This window comes from Toxorhynchites rutilus, chromosome 2, assembly GCF_029784135.1.
Source record: "Toxorhynchites rutilus septentrionalis strain SRP chromosome 2, ASM2978413v1, whole genome shotgun sequence".
NCBI lineage: Eukaryota > Metazoa > Arthropoda > Insecta > Diptera > Culicidae > Toxorhynchites > Toxorhynchites rutilus.
In genome coordinates this window covers 106,348,115-106,364,347 of record NC_073745.1, presented here as the reverse complement: position 1 = coordinate 106,364,347, position 16,233 = coordinate 106,348,115, and the positions used below count along the sequence as shown (strand labels likewise).

The window sequence follows — 16,233 nt, the reverse complement described above, 5'->3', positions numbered from 1 at the left end:
TTTGGCGAGACGGTGACAACGGCATAAATAAAAACCAACCGCACACAGCTGCCTCTGGTTAAAAAGTAAACAACAGCTGATATTCATTTGGCTAAAATGAAATTCAATTCTGGCATCTTGAATAATCAAGAATAAAATAATACCGGGTGGAAAAATGAACTTCAAAACATATTAAGGAACAAAAGTTCATTTGCTCATACTCACTGGTTGTTTGGATCTGGCATTTTGATTTTCGTTTGGAATATATAAGTTTTCAATGCAACCTAGCCCGAAAATCTCTGCATTTGAGCTTAGCGAAGATGATATTTTCTAACACTGGGCATCCCTAAATCTTGTCCGATTGAGCTGAAAGTTCGCACAGCTAATTTTTTTGAACCAATAAACATAATGTACATGGTCGGTTCTTTTAACTCGAAAATGATTTTTTCTGTGGCGTCTCGTGAGTAAATTGACTAGTTGTGCACCTACACGGTGACCCAAAATTTTTACTCTAAATTTCAAAATGAAGGTTAATTAGTGCTCGAATATTGTTTTGTTTATGCAAGAATTTCAATGGATTGGCTGAATTAACTCGTGTTTCATCGTATTTCAAGCATTTCTGAGTCTAATTCTAATTTTGAGCTATTTTTGATATATGTTGTACATAAATTCAATATAACATTGCTTAGATGCGCGATGGAGTATGACAGGACATTTCTCAAATATAATATTACAGGCTTGTTTTTTTTAATTAAATTTCTTCTAGCGATACAGTAATGATATTCTTCGTTCTGTGCAATGGGTGAATCGATCAATTATGTTTTTCAAAAAAAAAAAAACTCTAAAGTTGGAGCTCAAGGAGCATTTTATTTTCAATAGTATAAGCTTTTCGAGTCGCTCTCGCAGTACATTTCCTAATTTTACTTTGAAAAATAGGAGAATCGACAAGAAAGATCATGTATCAGCTGTTTGGGAAACTCCGTGTTGAAGAGTTCAAATTTCAAATAAAATGCTTCACTTATTAGAATAAGCAAACTGCATTGAGTTTTCGTTCGTTTTCCAACGCTTTTATACTCGCACATGTGTTCCTGATACTCTAATCATATTCAACATAGTCCAGTTATCGTTATTATAGTGTATGGTACAAAATATCGGCAAATGAGAAAAATGGAACGATTGAAGAAAATTGTATCAATTGTATTGTGAAATCGTATCACCATCCCACTAGAAACATTCCTCCTAAACAAGTAGAAATTCTTTATTATAAGTTTTAACTATGTTGATCATCTTACAGCTGTAGGCCCGCTTGACTTTGAACACGTTCGGGATCTTCTGCTGCATAAATTTCTTCAACTCGCAATCGCGCTTTGGCAAAGCAATATTGAGAACATGCGCCTTACAATTAATATAATCAGCTTTTGAAAACGACTTTTTTGTGATCGCCTGGATTCCTCCTTTCTCTCCTGACATCACTCAAGCCCCATCATATGTTTGCGCAACCAGCTTAGCAAGTGATACGCTAAATTGCTGCAGTAAACGACCGAAGCCAAACATTTGATTCTTTTTCACAGATGAAATTTGACATACGTATACCGATCAAATTGGTTGGTAAATGACTGGACTAAGTTACCATCGGTACTTCGCGTACCTTCAGGCATAAAATAAACCCCATTCGTGGTCCTTAGCTTCCTGTCCAGTAACTCCTATCCCTACCTCCCCGTGGTGCCGTCTGGGGTACGAGTAACCATAGTGAAGATCGGGTAACCAACCCCGGTGGGATCTTGGTCGTATGCTGACAGGGAAGGGGGCCTATCCGAGCGTCTGTTCACCATGGAAGTGCGGCTCAAAACAGCGTCTGATCCCCATGTTAGGGGCGGCTGATCACTGTCTTCGTGCCAGCGGGGACTCTAAAAAGAGCTGTGCACGACGGTCCTCCGGCGAGACAGGGGGTTGGTGCAGGCCCTGCAAGCCATCCGTAAAAATAAAACGCACAGGAAAATTCACAAAGAAATTCGAGACAGGACAATCGGACTAGACCCACGCAAAGAACACGGACTAGAGATTGGAAACTCGGGACATGGAACTGCAAGTCTCTCAATTTTCTTGCGAGTACCCGAATTCTTTCGGAAATATTGAGAGCCCGCAATTTCAACATCGTAGCGCTGCAGGAGGTGTGCTGGAAAGGTTCGATGGTGCGATCGTTCCATGGTGGATATACCATCTATCAGAGCTGCGGCAACACACACGAGCTGGGTACAGCTTTCATCGTGATGGGGGAGATGCAAAAACGGGTGATTGGTTGGTGGCCGATCAATGAGAGAATGTGCAGATGAGAGGCCACTTCTTCAATATCAGCATTATCAACGTCCACAGCCCCCATCTAGCTAGCACCGATGACGATAAAGAAGAATTCTACGCGCAGCTAGAGCGTGAATACGATCGCTGCCCAAAACACGACATCAAAATCGTCATCGGTGATTTGAACGCTCAGGTCGACCAGGAGGAGGAATTCAGACCGGTAATTGGTAGGTTCAGCGCCCATCAGCGAACCAACGAAAACGGCCTAAGACTTATCAACTTCGCTGCCTCCAAGAACATGGCCATACGTGGCACCTTCTTCCAGCACAGCCTCCAATACCGTTACACCTGGAGATCACCACAGCAAACAGAAACACAAATTGACCACGTTTTGATCGACGGTCGGCACTTCTCGGATATCATCGACGTCAGAACCTATCGTGGCGCTAACATCGATTCAGACCACTACCTGGTGATGGTCAAACTGCGTTCTAAACTGTCAGTCGTCAATAACATAAGACACCAGCGCTCACCACGGTACCACTTACGACGACTACAGGAGCCGAACGTTGCTGCAACATATTCGCAGCGTCTTGAAGCTGCGTTACCGGGGGTAGACGAACTGGATGCTGTTCCCCTCGATGAATGCTGGAACTCCTTAAAATCAGCAATTAGCAGCACAGCAGAGACCGTCATCGGGTATGAACAACGAGGACAACGGAACGAATGGTTTGACGACGAGTGCCGAGCGCTCCTGAACGAGAAGGATGCAGCACGCGCAGCCATGCTGCAACGAGCGACTCGCCAAAACGTGGAACGATACAGACTGAAACAAAGGCAGCAAACACATCTCTTTCGGGAAAAAAGCGCCGCCTGGAAGAGAAAGAGTGTGAAGAGATGGAGCTGCTTTATCGTTCTCGAGAATCGCGGAAGTTCTTCAAGAAACTAAACGCCTTGCACAAAGGCTTTGTGCCGCGGGCCGAAATGTGCAGAAACAAGGAAGGAGGCATCTTGACGAACGAACGCGAAGTGATCGAAAGGTGGAGGCAGCACTACGATGAACACCTGAACAGCGCGCAGACAGGAGACCTAGACGGCGTTGAGGAGGACTACACCGGTGCAATGAACAACGACGACGTACCACCCCCGACGATGGGTGAAGTTAAGGAGGCCATTAATCAGCTCAAGAACCACAAAGCAGCTGGTAAGGATGGCCTTGTAGCGGAGCTCTTCAAGGGAGGGCCGAGAAAACTTGTAGAGTGTATGCACCGGTTGATAGTCAGGATCTGGGACACAGAACAGCTACCGGAGGAGTGGAAGGATGGGGTAATCTGCTCCATCTATAAAAAAGGCGACAAGTTGGATTGTGGGATCTATCGTGCCATCACAATCCTGAATGGTGCCTACAAACTTTTGTCTCAGATCCTCTTCCGCCGCCTATCGCCAATAGTAAGTAGATTTGTGGGAAGTTATCAGGCCGGATTCATGCCCGGTTGCTCGACGACGGACCAGATTTTTACACTGCGGCAGATCCTCCAAAAGTGCCGCGAGTATCAGGTCCCTACACACCACATCTTTGTCGACTTCAAGGCCGCATATGATACAATCGACATACGACAGCTATGGAGGATCATGGACGAACACGGCTTTCCCCGAAAGCTGACAAGACTGATTCAGGCAACGATGAACGGTGTGCGGTGCAGTGTGCGGATCTCAGGTGAGCTGTCGGAATCATTTGAGACTCACAGGGGACTTCGACAAGGCGATGGAATCTCCTGTCTGCTCTTCAACGTGGTGCTGGAAGGTGTTATGCGGAGAGCGGGCTTCAACATGCGGGGCACGATTTTCAACAAGTCTAGTCAGTTTATCTGCTTCGCCGACGACGTGGGCATAATCGGAAGAACACATGCGATGGTAGCCGACTTGTATACCCGACTGAAACACGAAGCAGGGCTGATTGGGCTTGGGATCAATGCGTCTAAGACTAAATACATGCTAGCAGGAGGGACTGATCGCAACAGAGTTCTTCTTGGTAGTAGTGTTGTGATCGACGGCGACGAGTTCGAGGTGGTAAAGGAATTTGTCTACCTTGGCTCGTTGATAACAACTGACAACAACAACAGCCGTGAAATTCGAAGACGCATTGTCAATGGAAGACGAGCCTACTATGGGCTCCGCAAATCCTTGAGGTCCAACAAACTCCGACCCCATACGAAGTGTACCATGTACAAATCCCTAATTCGACCGGTTGTTCTCTATGGGCACGAAGCATGGACGATGCTTGAAGAGGACTCACAAGCGCTTGGAGTTTTCGAACGCCGAGTACTCAGAACAATATACGGTGGTGTACAGGAAAGCGGAGTATGGAGAAGGAGAATGAACCACGAACTGGCGCAACTCTACGGCGAACCCAGCATTCAGAAATCACCAAGGCTGGACGAGTGCGTTGGGCAGGGCATGTTGCGAGATTGCCGGACAGCATCCCTGCAAAGATGGTGTTCGCATCGAATCCGGTAGGAACAAGAAGGAGAGGAGCCCAGCGAGCGAGGTGGTTGGACCAGGTGGAGCAGGACTTGGCAAGAATCGGTGCAGGAGGGAGTTGGAGAACTGCACCCATGGATCGGGATTATTGGCGAAAAATTGTGTAGAAGATCTAATATCTCAATGGGATGTAGTATCATTATAAATAAAATAAAAAAATACCGATCAAATCTATTCGACACAAAACACGAAAAACAAATATACAGTTATAACTAACGCATGTTCAATACAATACGAGGTGCGGCATATCATGCTGTTGTTGATGTGGTCTTTGGTAGCTGAATGAGCTTTTATAGCGGAAGATAGATGTATTCAAATTAGCACATTTATTAAAGTTCCGTGTAACTATTTTACCGTTTCTAACACAGGTCGTTTTTATCTTGTTCAATTTTGGTCGTGGAATATCCATTTTCGCAAAAACCTATTTCTCTTCCACAATCCTATTTGCAAACGGTCTTTCCAAAAGCTCATCAACAATATACTGTCCAACAATATCTAAATTGTGACGATGTATCACGAAAAAACACTCCATCGGTACACTGAAAAAGGCTGAAAGATATTGAATTACAACACTTATACCAAGTCATTCTTTATATACTATGAATGAAACAATGTAAATTGGAAATTTTCTAACTTTTTCAGACTACACCCATACCTCGCTTTACGGCCTAGATACGTTCCACGAAAATCAGCCGCAAAGCGAAACGCCGTATAAGGAATCAATTATTTTAAATTCATACAAATTCAACAATCGGATCGGTTCCAAATTTGTTTGTAACATGGTTTATCATTCTAAATGCACTTTACATTTCTATTTCAATTAAATCAAAAATACATTTTCAAACAAATTTTTTTTCTTGATTTACACTGTGCGAGGTTTTTTTCGATTTACGCTGTGCGACACAAATAAATGATGTCCGATTGAGCTGATATTTTGCACAGGGTAGCTTTTTCGAGAGAATCAACATTTTTAAGAAAGTTCCGTTTAAAAATTCGAGATGGTCATTTTCATTGGCACTCTAATATGAACCTATCTAGATATATCGACATCGAAAAATTTTTTTTGCCGTTAGAGCGAAACATTTTAGGCCGTAAATCGAAAAAGTGCCCTAATTCAACAGGGTCGCTGTACCGAAATGCCGTATAAAGAGCGGCCGTATAGCGAGGTATGGGTGTAGAAAGAATGTTTGAAACCGCGAAATTTGGAGAAAAATTCTGATTCTTCTAAAAAATTCAAACAAATTTTCAACCAAAAAAACAAACATCATAATTTTACTCGCTGCGCCATCTGGTTGTAAATCTAACGTAAATTCGTCGATTGCGAAACTGAAGCAAAAATCTCCTACACGTGCAAGCAAAGATATGCACTAAACAGACGCTAATCCATTGACAATTTACTAGAGCGTGTGCGCACCACTCTATCTAAACTTTAATATACAGCCTGTGCATAGGAAAAGTGCACAGCCTGATGTCAATGACGTAATAAATCATCTGCGCCAAGCAAGCTTTCAGAGAGCCGCTATATAAAAGCACCTTACGCAAAGCGCGCCGATTGCGGATCTGGAACGTGTTTAGTCGTCTAAGTTCGGGTTGCGAGAGAATCGAGAAAGACTATTGATGAGGAGTTCTGATTGAACCCAAACCGTTCTCTTATCTTGTGCACATCTTCCACTGCACGAAATTGTTGCCAACACATTGGCAGTTTAGTTAACCAAAGCTTCAACACAATTTTATCAATATGTGTGTAGATATACGTAATTCTCGTGCACAAATGAATGTGCGCGGGCTGGGAGAGCGTAGAATAAGTGATAGAAACCAATATTTGCATCCTCGTTTCATGCTCGTTTCATGCCGTTTCTTTTTTAACGATCAAGAACGCTTGTGTACACGGGGTAGCCAAATTTCTCATGATTTTCATACTTTCTACTAGAGATGGGCAAAACAGTTCACTTTGATGAACGGTTCACTCATTAACCGTTCATCTAAGTGAATCAGTTCTTTTGAACCGTTCTTTCGCTCTTTCGTTCAGCGGTATTAAGAACAACATAGAATGTTAGCTGGAACCTAACATCAATAGACAGCTATTAATTGATATCGTTGGATTGGATAGTGTACGTATGAGATTTCTATTTTTGAAATTTTGTGGGGAAAGATAAGTCGCAAACTGTATGTGAAAATATGTTTGTCGGTCGACAAAAGTTTATGTAATAATATGATGTGCACAAAATATGTGCAATTTTTCATATTCTCTTTTTGGACAACACACAGGTTCCATGTAAGATCATATATCATAATGTTCATTCAGGGGAAAAATCAGCAGCGATTTTCACTAACAATAAATCATACAAACAATCACGATAACACGTATACGCAATAGGCCAAACAATGAATTGAAAGCAACGAAAAAACTTTGCCCTCACTATAAGATTTTATGTTTACCTAATTCATTAATCGCCCCAGCTTCCCCCAGATTTTTTTCTGATAATCAGGAAATATATGAATGTTACGCGGAATTGAAAGAATACATGTAATTGGAAATATATAGTTTTGCTTTTAAAACTACGAAAATCTAATTTAATTTTTAACACAAAATTGAGTATACATTAACGAAACAAACCCTGCGTTAGATGCATTTTGCTCATCATGACAATATCGTTTTATTTTCCTTACAAACGTTCTCGTTATATTTGTCCATTCCGTCCAGCGCAAATCAGTTCAGCTGTACTCGTTCGCCCGCAAACACTTCGTTCTCAAACAGTTCGTTCCCAAACAGTTCACTCTCAATCAGTTCTTTCCCATACAGTTCACTCGCAAACAGTTCGTTCACAAGCAGTTCACTCTCCATCAGTTCACTCTCAAACAGTTCACTCGCAAACCGTTCTTTCGGAATCAGTTCGTTCACAAACCGTTCGCTCGCAATCTGTTCGTGGGGAGAATTACCGTTCTTTGAAAAAGAACGACCGTTCGTTCACTCTTTTCGGCGAACTAGTTCGTTCGTACCGTTCGTGAACGGTTTGCCCATCTCTACTTTCCATACGTTTATTTAATTGAACTATAGTCTGTGCTAATAAGCATAGTGAGGGCGCTACATTTTTTTTTCTACTTGAAATATTAGGTTGTGCAGTGCAAGAGGTGCACATATGGACGAGACGGCACTGGATTTTTTTCCATACCTTATTGCCTATCAAGGCTAAGTCCCAAAAGGTCGATTTTCGGCCACAATTTTTTTTTTTCGAGATGACACCAGTGCATTTTTAAGTCGTTTGACATCGAAAAAAAAAAGATTTTCCAAATTTGGAAAATCGAGGATAAAAAAAATCAAAACTTCGAGCGCTTTGAGGCACCCCTAAATCATATCCGATCGAACTGAAACTTTGCACAGATCATTTTTTTGGGCCAATAAACAAAATGTACCATTCGTCGTACAAAACAAAACATTTTCCGAAATACATTTTTTATCAACCAGTGGCATTGCGATTTCAGCGTCGAAATATGTTTCTTAGTGTATTAAAAGCTCTTGTTTTCTTTCGGTACTTCATTCTGATTCTATTCAATGTTTTGCTAGATTTGCTGGTGAGAACAGTTGACCTTTTTTATGCGGCATCCCATTGGCCCAGTGAATCCTTGTTGTTGAAGACACGAGAAAGGAAACGAAGTCCTTAACTTTAACTGGCCTTCTACTACCTTGCTTGCGAGTTGTTAGGGTTTTCAGAGTATGGTAAATATTCGAAGGCGCAGTATTTGCGTTTTCTAATGTTGTACCGTATACTTTTTGTCGAGATTTGTGTGCAATTGGAAGAATTGTACAATGCGCTTGCGTAATACTTCTTGTTTCAACGGCATTTTGAGCTAAACTGAGCAAGCATAAACAAAACAATAGATATAAGCAGAAAGAGGAGAAAGAGAAATAACACATACACACTCTCATTTCTCTTTGAGGTAGATTATTGTTGAGCATAGGGGCCTCGAAAAAAATCCAAAATTTTAGTTGCCACCCGTTACACGAACTTCTTTCTAGCGGAAAGATCAAAATTAATAGAACAAATTAATCTCATAGAAGCGAACCTAATATTATTTGAGATGATTGATGGCGGTTCCTGAGACATGTATGGGAAGCACAGGTTAGTAAATAGCGGTCTGTGGTTCAACTCGAAAATCTCGAATAGAACGTATACCTGGATTGATTGCATATATCCTAAGGGAACACGCAAGCAACAACCTCCTCCAGTTTTAGAATATTTGGCAGAAGAAAGAAAGCAGAAACATGTTCTGATTTAAAATATTGTTAATTCATTTGGCATTTACTTAAGTGAATGTTACCGATTTTAGGCGCCTACCATTTTCGAACAACATCTTAGAGTTTATTGGAGTTTTCAATACTGCCTTTCGATTTGCGATGTGATCATTATTTATTGAATAATTTATCATCGAAGAATAAAGTGCGCTACACATACAGCGTCACCGTCACCGTCCCGTCAACTATTCTCTTGGAATTATTTTGCCGACTTCAAAGTTGCCGGTGATTGTGTATGTGAATGCTACCATACGATTTCCATGGGAGAATATTGGACATTTCATTCCTTCACGTTGACTTCACGGTGAAGGAACGTTGTATGTGTAGCGCACTTAAGGGAAAATTTTCAATCAAACAAAAATATCTCTGTACTGGAAGGTCCTACAGGAACGTTATAGGAATCAAATTAGAGTTGTTTGATAAGAATAATTGGATTTATTATTAAATTAGTTGGTAATAAATTGTGTTAACACTAGAACTAGCGACGTTTAATATATACCTAGTTCTACCACACCCGTCAAATTGACGGATTTCTGATTGATGCGTTTGTTTCATTTTTTACTTAGTTTATGTTAATGAAAAAAAATGTGATTTGAGAAAAACAACATTTAATAGAACACTTCATATGCTTTTAATTTAAAAAAATTTACAAAAAGGTTTATATTTACATTGATAGGTCTATGACTATGAGGTACATATCCTACAAAAACATGTTATTCTGGATGAACACTTGCCACAAACGTATTTGTTGCATGTTTTGCAAGTATACATGGCTCTGTTTTTGTTGCATAATTGTATTTGATATGATTTTCGTTCTTGAGGTCTTTTAGTTAAGTTTTCTGTGGTACAATCCATTGCTTGTTTGGTGGTTTTTTGGAGGGAGTTTGTTCTCTGCAGCAGTTATGTTCATTGGAAAGTTCTTCTGCCAATTGAAACAAGAATTGTTTTCTGGTTATGTTCTCATCACAAGTCTCTTTGTATAAAATCCACGAATTGATTGCTGCTAAGTCCATAATATAGTAGAACATTTGCAATGGCCATCTTCGAGACCCTGCTTTTACGCTATATTTGCGTGCCATCTGGTCAACTACATCTACTCCAAATTTGGTTTTATTGTAAAACAATACAATTTCAGGTATTTCTATTTCTTCAATCTAAATTTCGTAACCAAACTCTAAACATATCGGACAACTATGGTGCGTAAACTGCACGAAATTGTATGTGTAATTGAATGCAAATACTTATTGATATCCACCATTCCAGGGATGATGCATAGATTGTTATAAACATTGAAATTTCCAGATCCGTCAATTTGACGGGTCTCGGCAGAAATAGGTATAGATGGTACTGATTATGGAAGTTAAAGCCGGTGAACAAAAATTAAATATGAATAATAAACTATCCTCACATTTCATGAAAAGGCATCGCAAAATTCTAAAACAATACATAGAAATTATATAAAATTCTTGACCATGAAATTTGAAATCCGTCAAATTGGCGGTTTCGGTAGTTCTAGTGTTAATCCACATTTTTTTTTGAAAAAATAGGAAGAAATCGATTTTTTATTTCTTTCCGATATTTTTGTTTACTTCATCTACACACCTCAAGATAAAAATTCGTTCGTAAAATATTCTAAAGCTTGAGAGCTGAGGCTTCAAAATGATGTGCATCCCATCTTTATGCGTTCATTCTATGTACAAAAAATTGTATTTTATTTGTATTGAATAATCGACAATTAGTTTTCGGACAACCCGAAACACATGTATACGACAATTATGTAAGGTGACATTTTCCTGCTTTCTTACTTTTATAGTCTTGACGCTATCTTGTGTTTTCAATGCTTCAACAAAGAATAGAATTGATTATTGATTCTTACGGAATTTTGAAAAAAAATTAAGTTTTGTAATTTTGAAAACTTATGGTTTGGTCAATAACTCGGTATTGTACATGGTAGGCCTTTATTCGAAACAAAGCCGAAATGCTATGTGTTAAAACTATTCGTGTTAATCTAAATGCTGACCACTTAAGAAAATTATTTTTCTTTCTATATTATAGTAACTTTCAACACATTTTGGCGGGTTCGTCACTTTGACTTCCATTTTTGGAAGAATGTCGGGAGTGAGAACTGAACTCGTGACCTTTAGCGTGAGAGGTATGGATGTTACCACTACGCCAGATCGCCTCCAAGAAATGAAAAGGATATCTCAGAACTCGAAGAAGTAAATCAAGAAAATTCTCTCGATTCCATGAATTGATTCTTTATTTTATCAAAACTAAACTGTTCATGTGCGTACATTCCATTTGTTCCGACGTCTAATGTAACATTCATACTAATACTAATATACTGACAAAACTGTCTTTTCCTTGAGCTCGTTTCTATCCAACCATCCACTTGAAGGAGAATTGTCGTTCCTCGGATTTAGCTGATCATGCTGGAAAGGAATTCAAACTTAGTGTTTATCCAAATATTTGTGCACAAGTGCATGAGATGACATGATAAGCGGGATTAAGGGTAGAACAATTTGTACATAACGATTCCCCACAATCTATTATATCTACAGTAGCGGACAAAACTTCGGCACAAAGCAGAGATCATGCGATCTACCACTACAGGTATTGCAAGTGCGAACATAGTTACATACAATGGATCGCAGCTGATCGTGCACTCAATTCAAAGATGGAGTATAGTCGTCAGCACTGAGTGACACAAAGCTACCAAAGATATTCCGTTTAATCGGTAGCAGGCTCTCGTCTGTAGATCGACTTTTGCACAAATAGTTATTTTGCTTCCGCAGGAAAAATGGTGATTTTCCAAATGTGTTATTGCTAACACTACTGACCGGACGCCTAGACGTCCCAAGAGACCAAGACGATCCCGTGCCCTCGGACGAGTAGGGGTAGGAACGAACTTTCAGGCTAAAAAGAGTAGCGATTCGCAAAAATTCGAAATTCAGAACCAGAAGACTAGAATGATAATGATATTGGAGACTGCATTAACGCTGTATTCACTTACTCAATAATGCGGGTTTGTGAAGTTCTTCGTTGCGATTGGTCAGAATGTCTACTATCAGCGGAACCTTTCCGAGAGGAAAGCTTCATGTTTTGCAAACCACTACTTAGCAATCGGTTGTTTTCCCAAGAATTATGTCGCTTAAGATTGTTTGCAATAGTCGTTATGCTAAAATGATCCGAATAAATTTATCACGTACTGTTACTTTTTGACCCTTCACCAACCTATCCCCGATTCTTCTTTTGTCCAACTCTTTCTGCAGGAGATCCGGGATTTTATTTTCGTTGGCTGAAACCCTTCCATCGAGTGATTCGGTTTTGTACCGATTCAGACTACCCATACTGTCACTGCTAGCGCTAAGGGCATTTTGCCAAACGTTAGTGACATCATCACCGCTGTTCGACAGGTTTAGCATTTCCGCTGAAAAAGTAGGTCTCGCAGGGATGATCGGCGAGCGGCAGCATACACTGTTAATATATAGAATGCAACTTAGAACCGGACGCATCAAAATCATTGAAATCAACTCACGAATTCACATCCTCCAGCTTTTTCAGCAGTCTTTCGTTTTCTCGACAGACAAGTTCTTGATCGCGCATTATCATCTCCCGCGTGGTGTAGAGTTCGGAATTCTCCTGTCTCAATGCCTGATTTTCCAACATGTACACCTTCACGAGCTCCTTCATTTCGTTACTTTCCATATCTGTCAGCTTCTCCAGATCAACCTTTGGAGGAGTGTGCGGAATTTGTCTTCGTTCAAGCAAATCTACTTGACTGGTCGTTTCATGGGATTCGGACTGTAAATTCAACGCCGAACGGAGGTGTTCATTCTCCACCTGTAGTGCTCCGATATCCCTCTTGAGACTGAGAATCAGAGCTTCGCGTGGATCCATTACAATTATTGGTTTAGTGCGAATCTTTTTAGCGCGGGCTGCGTAGCGAAGAGTGTTCAAGGTCTCTGTGATGTTGGACCGGGCCGGTGAGATACAGGCAATCTAAAAAAAAACATACATTATGGTAATACTTGTTACTAACCAGATATGAAAGCGAACCACCAACCATTAATGTGACTCCGTTTCCTGCCAAACTGTCAGCCAACAGTTTTGTTAGTTTGCTGTCCCGGTACGGTATGTGACCACTTCGTTTCTTGGTGTCACTCAGAGATGCTATGCAGTACCCTGAAAGAGAAAATGGAGTCAACCACAACTATTTCCGTTCGTAAATGCCCCAAATATTACCTAGAACCATCAAACTCTTGTTGATGTTATTCGCCTCTTCCAATGTTTTACCCTCGCTGTGAGTTTTCTTCGTCATTTCACTGCCGGCCAGATCGACAAAGTTGATTTTACCCTGTTTCGATATGAACACTCCCCCTTCGGCCTGCTGTTCGGAGGTTATGTGCACCGTTAGTATTGTGTGACTGCGAGACGAGTAGTCATTCATCGAGTGGCATCCAACGGAACGATTCCGCATACCTACGTTGAGGAAGAAAGGAACATGCGCGGATTTGAATGATTGCATCAACGTTTCTACGTAGCAAATGAATACGAACCTTCCTCAAGAACTGCCAATAGGTCGTCCAGTTCTTCACAGTCCACCGTGAAAAGATTTTCCACAAAGAATCCTCTGGACTTCTTTGACCATCGCACGGCCAGCGGTTTACGCGCGGTTCCGGGATTGAGAAGATCGATTACCTAGAAGTGGCATAGTACTTGATAAGTTTGATTTCATATTTCAGTTTACAATACAATTAATTCATAGAAACGAACAATGAGATGGCTAAAATTCTAACTAAAGTTGAAGTGTGAATAATCTATGACATGTAGTTCGAGGTCAAGATTCCAAAAACTTAGGGAGGTAGTTTCGCAGCCTGTAACATGTAACATTACATTCCCGTTTTGTCAAACAAACAGACCAACCATGTTCGAATCGTGAATAAAGTGTGAAGGATCTATGTCGCACTCGCAAATGCGAGAAACTTTTCCTCTGGCCAGCACAAAATCATTGTCATCACCGATTTTGATGACTGTAGATGGTAGAGTAGTAGTGAAAAAAATAACAATCCACCAAGTTATCTGGATATTCGTCCCATCGAGAGTGGCAGAACCATAAAAAATCAGCTCAAATGGAAAAGTGGTGGAACAAGATAGTAAATACGGTTACCAGCAGTACTGTGCAGAAGATGATGGGTTGGTATAATACGAAAAGTTCGAAAATGCATCCGAATAGCTGACGAATAATCTTCATGTTTTTTCCCTTATAAAATCCACAAAGTACCGTCCTTCTCTTTCTTATACGTTATTTCTACGTTGAGAAATGTTCTACTTTAGGCGACCAAATTCGAACTGAAACAGTCTTTATTACCTTCGAAATGTAATCCAAAAAGTAGAAAGGTCTGAGCCTAGGAGCACGCACGTAAGTTTGACGTAAGGTTGTGATTGCTCGGAACAATTTTTTTTAATGTATTTTTTTCATTGTTCATAAATCTGTTATTTTAATTCTATTGCAAGCCTAAATGGTGGTCACGAAAAGAGTTGTTTGTTATATGTACGGATATCCTTCAAAAGGGTTGTAACAATTGAAGTGGTAGGATGTATCATCCGCAACTTCATCGTCCAGAATGTTCGAATTCCCGCTCGTGCATCCAAGTGTAGCACGGTCGATGATGGGCCAGCAGCTTCAAACGTCAATGAAACCGTTTCTCCTAGCTTCCGTTGTCTGTGCCGCCTGACACGTTCTGTAACAGTTATTGCAGGCTTTTTTGCATCCCTTTCGCACTTGCGCTTATTGCGGCCACAATACGAGCAAAGACATGATTATTTTGCAGCACGACAATGCTTGACCGCATGTCGCGAAACCGGTCAAAACATACTTGGAAACGCTGAAACTTAGCTTCAGGGAAATTTTCCATTTCCGAAGGCTGAGGAAGTACATCGCGGTTCTTGCAACATTGACAATTTCAAAGATCTTTGCAAGAGCAAGTCTAAGACTGCGGTATTTTTAGCGGACATCATTTCAAACGATCTCGTGATTGCGATGCAGGTACCTTTCATGGTAATGACGATGTTATCGGATGGTTTGGTGGTAAATTGTTGGATTTCTTGCATCGACGTGTAAGTATGTGTCAGATCCTCTCATTCTCAGGACACCGAATTCATCTAGAAACAGGCTCGGTTTTAATTGGCGATCTAACGCAAAACGTAAACGATCGGTGAGACATCTGGATTTTGTTTTTGAACTAAGAAAATGATGCTAATGTAACCTAAAACTCAAAAACAAATCACGTATATTTTACTTCCGGGCTTTCCAAGGTAGTTCTCACATGCAGGAATCGTGCATTTTTCTACTTGTGTTTGATTGTGCTCTCGAATTTCCTTCTTTAATTCAACCATTGTCAACATTTTTATAGTTTTCACTACTGAAAGAGGTGAATAAATAACATGTTATATATAATAATTGTGCAGAATTAAATTTCTAACAAACTCATCGCAATCAAATAATCTTTTATGATTATAACATTGTAATTTATGGAAAGAACTACAAACCTTCCATAAGCTCACATGGCAAAATTTAAAACCATCATCACTTTCACCGCAGCGCAGCCTAGGTGTAGATTTGTACGTTAGATCGCCAATAAAGAACTGCTTTTTAGAACATGTTTGTACGTCACGTTTCCATCACATATTGCGATTTCTTTCTGGTAGACGTCCCGTTGAGCTTGAAGTGATACTCGACGCTGTTCTTCGCTTGCCATTGGCCCTGACTAGACAGTGAACTAATATTCTCGGTCGTAAGTCTTCCTCGGTAGAGGCAGTTTTGACGAGAAGAACTGGTTAAAGTGTTTCGCACTAATTCAGGAACTCGGGCCCCATTTAACACCTTCTTTCTGATGACAAGTCCGGTCGGTTTTTCCATCTAGTATCGTCGTCAGCTTCATTGGAACCAGTTGGTCTGTTGATTCAACAATTTCGCCAACCCTCGATGCGACGAACACACTATGTCGTCTGTGGTCGGAGCGCAACCAGCAGAGAACTTCTGCGAGTCCGTCCAGAAAACGTGCTTCCAAATTTTGAAGTTCGGGTTCTTTTTTATACTGGGAGCTAACCATTTGATT

The 16,233-nt window shown here is 40.6% G+C and overlaps 2 protein-coding genes across 6 annotated transcripts in view; one reads left to right on the top strand and one right to left on the bottom strand.

Moving 5' to 3' along the window:
• Positions 1–16,233, top strand: part of LOC129765516 (zinc finger protein 436-like) — a 29,974-nt gene that overhangs the window by 2,198 nt on the left and 11,543 nt on the right. Inside the window, exon 1 of one of the 4 annotated variants that reach the window (XM_055765914.1) lies at positions 8,785–8,939. The exons of 2 other annotated variants lie outside the window; for them this stretch is intronic. The gene's annotated coding sequence lies outside the window, so the exon portion shown is untranslated. Of the gene's footprint in view, positions 1–8,784; positions 8,940–16,233 lie in introns of those variants that run through there. One more of the 4 variants, XM_055765912.1, reaches the window with a different exon arrangement.
• The window catches only part of LOC129765515 (kinesin-like protein KIF12), a 52,858-nt gene continuing 47,999 nt past the window's right edge, over positions 11,375–16,233 (bottom strand). Inside the window, exons 6-13 of one of the 2 annotated variants that reach the window (XM_055765909.1) lie at positions 13,672–13,813; positions 13,358–13,594; positions 13,179–13,297; positions 12,651–13,114; positions 12,347–12,589; positions 12,126–12,290; positions 11,755–12,028; positions 11,397–11,544 (exon numbers count right to left, since the gene is read on the bottom strand). In XM_055765909.1, the coding sequence (XP_055621884.1) occupies positions 11,779–12,028; positions 12,126–12,290; positions 12,347–12,589; positions 12,651–13,114; positions 13,179–13,297; positions 13,358–13,594; positions 13,672–13,813 (1,620 nt within the window). In that variant the 3' untranslated portion in view covers positions 11,397–11,544; positions 11,755–11,778. Of the gene's footprint in view, positions 11,545–11,754; positions 12,029–12,125; positions 12,291–12,346; positions 12,590–12,650; positions 13,115–13,178; positions 13,298–13,357; positions 13,595–13,671; positions 13,814–16,233 lie in introns of both variants that reach the window. The other variant, XM_055765910.1, reaches the window with a different exon arrangement.